The sequence below is a fragment of the Paroedura picta genome, chromosome 5 (assembly GCF_049243985.1).
Source record: "Paroedura picta isolate Pp20150507F chromosome 5, Ppicta_v3.0, whole genome shotgun sequence".
Classification (NCBI taxonomy): Eukaryota; Metazoa; Chordata; class Lepidosauria; order Squamata; family Gekkonidae; genus Paroedura; species Paroedura picta.
The window spans coordinates 36,800,313-36,809,825 of record NC_135373.1 but is presented as its reverse complement, the minus strand read 5'-3'; the positions used below and the strand labels follow the sequence as shown (position 1 = coordinate 36,809,825).

At 52.1% G+C, this 9,513-nt stretch overlaps 1 protein-coding gene across 5 annotated transcripts; it reads right to left on the bottom strand.

Moving 5' to 3' along the window:
• Positions 1-220: 220 nt before the first annotated feature.
• MEAF6 (MYST/Esa1 associated factor 6) lies at positions 221-6,830 on the bottom strand. 5 transcript variants are annotated; one of them, XR_013230980.1, is made up of 8 exons: positions 6,636-6,829; positions 6,386-6,501; positions 5,701-5,806; positions 4,125-4,170; positions 3,281-3,473; positions 1,804-1,877; positions 1,260-1,293; positions 221-603 (listed from the first exon to the last, which is right to left on the bottom strand). XR_013230980.1 is itself a non-coding variant. In XM_077337273.1 (8 exons), the coding sequence occupies exons 1-8, from the start codon at positions 6,738-6,740 to the stop codon at positions 595-597; spliced, it is 639 nt and encodes a 212-aa protein (XP_077193388.1). In that variant the 5' UTR covers positions 6,741-6,830; the 3' UTR covers positions 221-594. The 5 variants fall into 5 exon arrangements, 4 of the variants coding, with proteins under 4 accessions (XP_077193388.1, XP_077193389.1, XP_077193390.1 ...); XM_077337273.1 differs by lacking the exon at positions 1,804-1,877 and adding an exon at positions 2,020-2,049 and having other exon boundaries at positions 6,636-6,830; XM_077337274.1 differs by lacking the exon at positions 1,804-1,877 and adding an exon at positions 2,020-2,049 and having other exon boundaries at positions 5,701-5,788; positions 6,636-6,827.
• Between the last annotated feature and the right edge of the window lie 2,683 nt (positions 6,831-9,513).

Sequence of the window (9,513 nt, the reverse complement as noted above, 5' to 3'; positions counted from 1 at the left end):
TGCGCTTTAGTGTTTTATTTCCAAATTCCAAAAAAAAAGCAAGCAAGTGGACCACAGAGAGGCTCAGCCCAAGTGCTGTCTCCCGCACCCCCATTCCCTTCTCTCCAGTTTGAAGCAGACACACCAGGAGAATTAAACAAAGGCACCGTTCTTTGTTCAAAGTCGTTCGCCCCGTTGTCGGCCTGTGACATTTGGATCAACATTTTGTTTTTAAAAAATGGAAAATTAAATACCAAGATTTATTTTAAAAAGACAACCAACAACCACCCAACATACATGAGACCCAAAAAGAAAAGAAAAAATCAATCGAGAGGTGGCAGCGGCACACGGAAACATCGAGAAGAGCATCTCCCAAGGGTTCTTTTACACACGTGATGAAACAGGAAGTGTGGCCAATGAGAAGAGGGCTTCTGTTTTCGATCAGCAAGGAAGCAAGACGCACTGGGAAGCCAGGGATTGTCACCACCAGGTCTGGGCTACAAGCAAGAGTAGGTGCGCAGGACTAGGAAGGAGCTGGCATTTGTGCTTATTCAGTCTCTTGGCCTGGACTACGGTGGGGGAGAGGGACCAATCCCGGACGTTTCACCACAAAGCCTAGTAGTCCTGTGGAGAAGTGAGAAGGCTGGTTAAACTGCAGAGTCTTACACGGAGAGCTAACTTGATCCTCCCAGCCACCAGTGTAAAGGGGTGATAAGAGGAAAGGGAAGTTCAGCACAACAGTAACGGAACTAGTCCTTGGAAAGTATAGCACAAACTTTAAGGCCTCGGTGAAAGGCAGCATGGGGTAGGGGTCAGAGCACTAGGATCTGGGAGATCCGCCAAAATACTGGGGTAGGCAGCGAGGGAAAGCATCAGACTAGGATCCAGGAGACCCGAGTTAGAACCATCCTCTGCCATGGAAGCTCAGTGAGTGACAGTGGCCCATTCATACACTCTCAACCCATTCCACCCCACAGGACAAAATGGAGAACAATGTAAGCCCCCTTTGGGGCCCCCATGAGGGAGGGAGGCCGGGCATAAATGAAATAAATACAGAAAGGATGACTCTGCCCCTGAAAGGAAAGATTCCAGGGCAAAGGACGGCATTTTCATTAAGGAAACCAGATCCCGACAATCAAAACATGCATTTAGTTCCCGACCCAAGGAAATAAGAGAGACAGGCTCTCGTGCTGGAGCCTGGGATGGGAAGCCCAAGGAAAGGATCAGAGGATGGAGGAGAAGAGCCCCCAAAGACTAAAGAGACGCAGGCCGATACTTACAGCGCGGGGCTTTTTGTTCAGCTTGAGATCGATCCTGCAAGGGCAGCAAAAAAAGAGAGGAGCAGTCAGCCCCGACTGGGGTCCTGGACGGTGCAAAGCCCCAGCGGCTGCACAGGGTAGGTGGGCAACTCCTCCCCGCTCACCAAGACAGAATTCCCCACCCCAAGCACAGAAAGGCAAACGCCACCCCCCCCCGCCCCCCTACAGACACAACCAGGCATGCACTAGGTTAGCATGTTAACAATACAGCTCTGCAGAGAAGACAGATCATTTACTGAGCATGTCAGGATTAAAGAAGGGTTTGGATACACTCGCAGACACCCAAGAGGGGCCCTGGGATGCTTCAGATTGGGGCCGGGGGAATCACCACGATTTTAGCACAGCTAATCGATTTTAGAAAGCAAAAGCAGGGGGAAAAAAGTCGTAAAAAAATAAACCCTCAAGAGAAGTTTATCTGCTTTTTACAAAATGACGTAAAGAAGCGGAAGAGTGAAGCCCCCTGGATTATTTTTTTGTTTGCCCAAGTTATTAAATAAAGGATTACCTCCGTTAATGCTTTTGTCTGCATTTTTTTTGTTTGTTTTAAAAAAGCGTGCCAGCCTAACCTAATATACATACCTACAATTAAACAGATAAACTACGGGTTAGAATCGTTTGGAGGAGAGAGAGGCGTCGAGAGAAAGGGAGGGGGGAGGGGAGGGGAGGGGGGATGTACACAAAAACAACACGGCACAAAAAAGCAAAGTCGAGTCAAACTTACTCAAAGTCATAATCAAACATGCCAGACGGACTGAGTGGCAGCATTTGAAAGGAAGAAAGCAACAGAAATTAATTGACTAAGGAATTAAATCCATTAGTTGATTAGCCACCCTAGCGAGACGATGGTTCCAAAGTAAAAAGGCAGCCGGGGACAAGGAGCTACACAATCTGATTTCCGGAATCTCTCATCCCCGCCGCCAGCCTGAAGCACCCTTTATGCCTGACATGGTGGAGCACTGGAGGTGAGAAAAAACTGCAGAGACAGCAGACAGGAAACAGGAAGTGGGGGTGCCCCCCAAGGGTGCTTTTCAAGCCACAAGCCCTTCGCAAAAGCGATGGGCCACTCTGGTCACGTGTGAATTTGAAAACGGTTAAGGAAGCGGGTGGGGTCAGTTGGCAGGGAAAACCAAGACAAGAAAGTCAAACACAGCAAGAGCCACGAGGAAGAGAGGGGAGGAGAGCTGGGAGCCATCCCACAAAAACCGCAACCCAAATTTGCATGGAGAGGGACAGATCTTGACCTCAAGGCTCCGCAACTGCTGAAGAGGAAAATGGTCCTGGGTTTACTCCTTCGAATCAGCAGTTTGCCAGGGGAAAGTAGCCCGAGTCCAATTCGGAACAGCCCACCCTTCACCACTCTGGAGACCCAGAACAGAAAGGGACACCCCTCATCCACTGGGCACTGGGGCATACGAGGCCGATTACCTAACCTGGGCTTTTGGGATGGCAAACAAGTCTGCTATGGCTGTCGGGATTGTAAAAATGGTCAGATCCAGAAGTCATGCCAATGCAATGGTCCAGACACCTGTGATTCCCTGCCTACCAACATCACTGGCACAAAGACCTGTCTTTTTCCCCCCTCAAAAAACCCTTCCTGTTTGTGGCTTTGTCTGGGTGCAAGCCCAGTTTGCTCCCTGCTGGGATGAGCTCCATGCCTCCCACCCATTATTCTAAAAAGAGTCTCCTTTATATGAATGGAGAAGGGAAAGACGCTCTTAGTCTAAGTGCAGGGACTCCAGAGCCATGTTGCTGTTTAAAAGTCCTGATTTCCTGTGAGCTCAACCCACCCACAACTCCCAGGGTTTGATCCACCCCAGCCACAGTCTCTCCCCTGGTATCAGAAGAGTTTTCCACCAACACCCATCTCCAGGCATGTCTCAACACCACAAAGAAAAGCAGCGTTCCCCCTCCAAAGGAAGGGTCCTTTCCCCAGGACGCCATCCCTGCCCTCCTCCCACTCCGCACCTGCCTGACCAGCTCACCTGTGTCGGTTTTTGTTCTTCCGTTTTTTGTGGCTACTGTGGTGGCTGCCCGAGGAGGTGGAAGAAGCGGCTTTTTGGGGCTTGACTCCTTGAACCGAGCCGTCCAGCTCTTCCACTTCCTCCTGACTCGGCTCGTTTTCCTGGTTGTGGAAATCTGGGGAGGTGTCACTCTCGGTCCCGCTCCCAGGCTCTCCTGGAATGGGACAAGGCCAGACAAGGGCTGCTCAGGAAACAGCAGCTTTCCTCAAGAAGCCCCACTGGCCAGACTTTGTGCCAAGCAGAGCAAACGGTGCCTTTTCAACTCATATTTAAGCGATGGATTGTTGTCGGGGTTTTGCCGGCAAACAGCTGACTCCTGGCAACCCCACCAGGAGTTGTCGGGGTTTTGCCGGCAAACAGCTGATTCCTGCTGAACCCGCAGGGTTTCCCAGGCAAGAGACATTCAGAGATGGTTTCCCACTGCTTCCCTCCAATGTCACAACCCTGGTGCTCCTTGCAGATCTCCCAGCCCTATACTACCAGGTTAAACACTGCTTCCAGGATCTGGTGGGATTGGGCTTGCCTGGGCTATCCAGGTAAGGGCAAGTCATTGGACAGGATCATGTCAATTTCTAAGCTTTCTAAAGTTCCAAGTAGAATAAGCAGAGCAAACATGGGGGGTGTTAGACAGTGCCCAAGCCGAGCCCTCTCTCTGGCTCAGGTGCTGCTTTTCCCCTGCCAATGCACAAATCTGCAGGAATTCAGGCTGCACTCTTTCAAAGCTCAGAAGCACACCATGTGGAAAAGCAGCCCCCCAGCGCCATGGCTGGCTTGTGGGGTGGTGGAGGGGGAAAACCCAACTTACGTTTTTCAATGAGCTGGTCTTGGACTCCTGCCAACGCGCTGACTGCCTAGAAAACCAGAAAAAAGACCAGAGTGAGCAGAACTGAGAGACCTCCAGGTGGACTCATGTCGCTTCCTCAAGCACTCCCAAAGGGACCTAAGTATGAAGTTGCCTTGGAAGACTGTCCAGAATCTAAACTAGAACACAGAAGCCGGAATGTTAACTGGGGCTCAATGCAATGACTATGTTAAGTCAATTCTATACCAACTACACAGGCTTAGAGGGATGTGTTCTGCATGCACAAGGTCTCAGGTTCAGAACCCAGCATTTCCACTTAAAAGGAGCAGGTAGGAGGTCATGGGAAAGACCTCTGACTGAGGCCCTGGGCAGCTGCTACCTGTCTGAGTACACAATACTGACTGTAATGAATATCGCCTTGAGCTGATAGGGAAGGGCAGATTACAAGCAGAAAATTGATGGATTAAGGGAGAGCCCCACCTGGTGGTAACCTGCCCCATCTCAGGTAAACTAACCAGCAATCCCTGCAAAAGCAATCAGGTGCTGACCCCCAAGCTTTGGAACTCTCCCCTCCCCCCCCTCCCTCCATGCTCCCAAATTATCTTCACTTGTTGACTGCAAGCCATCAGAGACAACCAGGAAACTTATTCCATAAAGTCAAGAGGTTTTGTCCCTACGTTTCAGTTGCCATGGTTTGTGTTTCTTGCTTGTTTTTTTAACTGTGTTTCTTGCTTGTTTTTTTAACTGCTGTTGGATTTCACGGTGTCTTTTGAGATTATGTTGGTATTTTGCCTTGTTTCTGAGTTAACTTTTAGCTACATCTTCAAAAACAGCATACAGCAAACAACATGCACCATTAACTACATTAACTACATTACACATTTTGCTTCCTGGCACAAAATCTAGGAGCCTGAGAATCTTGGTTCCACCTATCTCCTCCCTGAAAGGAAAGGCTTCCAGGAGAATCAAAAGTTCTGCAGATAATTAATTGGGGGGAGCACATTTCGGAGTTCTGTTGTTCTGCACAGGCGAGATATACACTGCTTAGCCAACCAATGCAGAAGCAGCAGGTCAAGGAGAAATGACAACGGAACGTCAAGTCAGGTGTCAGGCAGTGGTGGTTCAAAAGCAGTGTGGTGTAGATGGGCAGAACTTCCCATGACTGGACATGAGAATGGGCCTGCTGGACCAGGACAGAGGTCCCACTAGTCCACAATCCTGGTCTCTACAGTGGTCAGCCAGTTACACTGGAGGGCCACAAAAACACACAAGGACAGAGAGGCCAAGGCTTCCTCCAAGCTCTGGCCGGTGAACTTGGAGGCGGACTGCAGGATCCTCACTCAGCCCCAAAACATTCAAGAAAGCAGATAGGCAAGTTCAGTGCTCCTGCCAGCCCCACAGAACTTGGATCTGCTGAAGAATTTAGGAAGGTGATGAAGTTGGTTACTTTCTCGGACACCGGCAACCTTGTGCCGGCAATGCTCAGAAGCGCAAAGCGAGGCTTTGGCACGACCCAGGACGGAACATGTCCTAAGATCGCCTCCTGCAAGGCAAGGAAATGAGGACAGGAGGGACTCACTGCGGCTGAGGTGACGGAGGACTTGCTGAAGAGGCGCTCGGCTTCCTTGAACTTTCTGTTCCGTCGATCGTTCTTGCTGTTGGAGTTCCTAGACAGAGAACAACCGCTGTGAAGGAAGGATAGAGACATCGAAGGAAGCCCATGCACCACCGTCCATGATGCGCTTCCTGGGGGGGAGAGAGTGCCCAGCAGCCCCCCCCCCCAAGTGGAGAATCAGCACCTCAGTGTGGCCGGAGGTCCTTTGGCCCAGGGACGAGCCTTCTGGAATTACGTCCGATCTTCAGGCGACAGAAGTCAGTTCCTGAAGGGGACACGGCCGCTTTGGAGGGTGGGCTCTAAGGCATACCAGCCCTGCTGAGTCCCCTCCCCAACCCGAGCCTCGCCTTCCCCAGGTTCTGCCCCCAAACCTCCAGGCATCCCGAACTCTGAGCTGGCCACCTCAGCCTCCGCTGGGGGTTGCAGGGACAGGGCTGCCAGACTCAGGTTGAGAAACTCCAGGGGGTGTGGGGATGGAGCCTGGCGAGGGCAGGGACTCCGGTGGTGTCCAATGCCACAGACGTCCACCCTCCAAAGCCCCCGATTTTTCTGCAGGAGACCCGATCTCCCTAGTCTGGACTGGGGCCGTAATCCTGGGGGATGCCCAAATCCCACTCTGCCAGCCCATCCCGCCCGCCCGCCCACTCACTTCTGGTTGGTGAGGTAGCGGTCCCAGCCGCGGATGATGTTGCCGTACATCTGCGTGTCCTCCAGGTAGCTGCCCTCGAAGGCGTAGATCTGCCGCTCCAGGTTGGCCAGCGTCTCCTGCCGGGCGGGAAGGGAGAAGAGCCTCAGTGGCCGGGCCCGGCCCCGCCCCGCCCCGCCTGCCAGCCCGCCCGCCCGCCTCCCCGAGGCCCAACCGCCGCGCCCAGGCCAGGCCCGTCCCGTCCCGCACCCACCGCCAGCTCCTGCTTGCGCTTGACCAGCTCGGCCAGCTCGCGGCGGGTGTCGGGGATCTGCGGCGGGGCGCCGGCCTTGGCAGCCGCTCCGTGCAGCGCCGCCATGGCCGGCCCGACCGGAGCCTCGCGGGGAGTGGCGATGCCCAGCCGCGCCGCCGGGGGCAGCAGCCGCAGCCCGGCCCCTTTCCCGGCTCTTCCGGCGCGGCCCAGCCCGGCCCAGGCGGCCTCCGGGCACCAGGGGCGCCCTCCCGCGCCGCTCGCCCCGGGACCCCGACGACCAGCCCCGCGACGGCCGGCCTGCAGACCCATCGCGCCCGGGCAGAGGCCGCCGCGCCCGCCCGAAGCGCCTGCGGGAGCGCGCCGAGGAAGACGCGCAAGGGCGCAAATCGAGGCCAAAAGGGAGAATGGCTCCTGTTGAGCTGAAATGATAAGACCCCCCAAGGCAGGCGGAAGACCTGAAGAACAGTTCCTGAAGTCCAAAACGGCCCAGCCCGTCGCCTCCTCTGCTTGATTTTTACCTGGATTGTTTGGCTTGGCTTGTTTTGCGACCCCCCTGATGATCAGCCCTGCTAGGGACTTCAATGCCTAGGCCTCGTGGCAACATACAAGACATCGTTTCAATTAAACATGAGATGGAGAGGTTATTTAGAGTGACCACGGGGTAGTCAACCTGTGGTCCTCCAGATGTCCATGGACTACAATTCCCATGAGCCCCTGCCAGCTGGCCGGGGCTCATGGGAATTGTAGTCCATGGACATCTGGAGGACCACAGGTTGACTACCCCCGATTTAGAATTTATTTGCACCCCTACACGATTTCCCTGGTGTGATGAACCTCTGGGTGGTCCAGGCCTCCACCCGACCAAGATGAGTTTCCCTAAAGGAAATGGCAGCTTCAGTGGGTGGACTCTGTGGAGTCTTAGCCCTACTGAGCGCTCCCTCTCCCCTTCCCAGATTCCACCTTCCTGGGGCCATAGCCTCACATCCCAAAATTTCCAAAGCCAGAGCTGGTGACCCCAGCTGGACCCATTTGGGGTGCTTCAGAGAGGCTGCTATAGATATTAGAGAATGCAGATGCAGAAGCAGCTACCCAGACTCCGTTGCAGGTTCTGCCACTTTTGCAGCATGGGCAGCATGGGCTGATCCGATGAGATCCGCACAGCAGTTAGCTGCAAAGGGGGATTCTCTACCTCAGCATCCCAGGCTCATTGGGGCTGAATGAAATGGGATTGCTGGGACTTTAGTCCCTTTCCCAGCTACAGAAATTGCTCCAGCCCCATGTGGACTAGCAGTATGGCCTGGCTTTTTTCAGCCCCCTTCCCCTCTTCTATTGCTGAATAAGGCTGACTGGATAAGCAATGTAACTGCACCTCTCCATGAATTCTCAACACCACTCAACAATTAGTACCTGACATTTTGTTTTTCACTCAGAACTAAGCCTCTTCCTTCCATGGGAGGATGGACTGGCCTCCCCCCCCCCGCCCCGCCCCCATCTTCCTCCACCACATTCCTCATCAAATTAAAACACTGCCATTAAAAGCGGATAACATTACAAATTAAAATACTCCATAAAGCACACAGTAGGAAAATGTGAACTTAAATGCTACCGATGAGACAGCTTGTATCCTTAGGAAACTGGCTCCTGTAACAGCACAGTTGCCCATGTCCTCCCCCTCCCCAAACGTTGTATCACAAAGACAAGCAATTCAGCCCGAGTCTTTTCCAGCAATTCAAAGAGACTATAGTAAAATGGGAGGAGTAGCCTATGCTTTGATATTATTAATTAGATTAATAGTCTACCTTCCTCCAGGGACTCAAGGGGGATCGCGTATCAAGACACCCCCATAAAAACCCCAGTCCCTTAAAATTAAATTTAAAAACACCACAAACATCAAGATGGATTGCATAGGATGATGGGCACAAGGTTGGGAGGTCACTGAACTAGACTTTGAGGGTGGGGGTTACCCTAAAGGCTGTGTGCAAAATCCTACACTGCTGTGAATCTCAGCATGGTGGAGAGGGGAGACCTTGGGCCATTCATTCTCTCTGTCTAGCTTACTTCCTCTTAGGGTTGTTGTGGAAGCAGACACTGGCTTGAGCAAGAGAAGAACGTGAAAATTTTGAAAATCAGAGCCCTTAGAGGAAGGGAAGCATCCACTGTTCTGCAGCTTCCTGTTATGTGTGGCTAATGTCCTCTAAATGCAAAATGTTTTATTTCTTGACAGAAAGTCCCTAGGGAATATTAATCTCAGAGATCCAGTCTGAACTGCATACCAGCCAGGCAGCCACTAGTGATGTATGTGAATTGGTTTACAGAGGAACCATAGAGGATGGGCCCAGCCAGCAGCTCCAAAGTCTGGATACGCTTACTCCTATGAATCTTTCAGGATAGATTCAAATGGGTAGCCGTGTTGGTCCGAAGTAGCACAATAAAATCAGAGTCCAGTAGAACCTTTAAGACCAACAAAGATTTATTCAAGGCATGAGCTTTAGAAGGGTGCTTGCACTCGAAAGCTCACGCCTTGAATAAATCTTTGTTGGTCTTAAAGGTGCTACTGGACTGACTGTATTGTCTTATGATCCTTCCTCTCAACATGCAGTTTCCAAATGGTACAGCTACACTCCCTTGCTCACATGGAAAGAGAATTCCAAAATTAATTTGTTTAGAAACAGAAGCAGTGAAGACAGCTTCTACAACGTATCTCTGAAAAAAAGCAAGTCTTACTTTCCCCACCCATTCCTTGGCTTCTTTCCTGGATTTTATTAGTGACACCAAGGTTGTTATCCACTGTAATCCACAGATAGGCAGAGGAAGGCAGTGGCAAATCACCTCAGCAATCCTAGTCTTCCATAGTGGAGGCCCATCCAAAAAATAATTG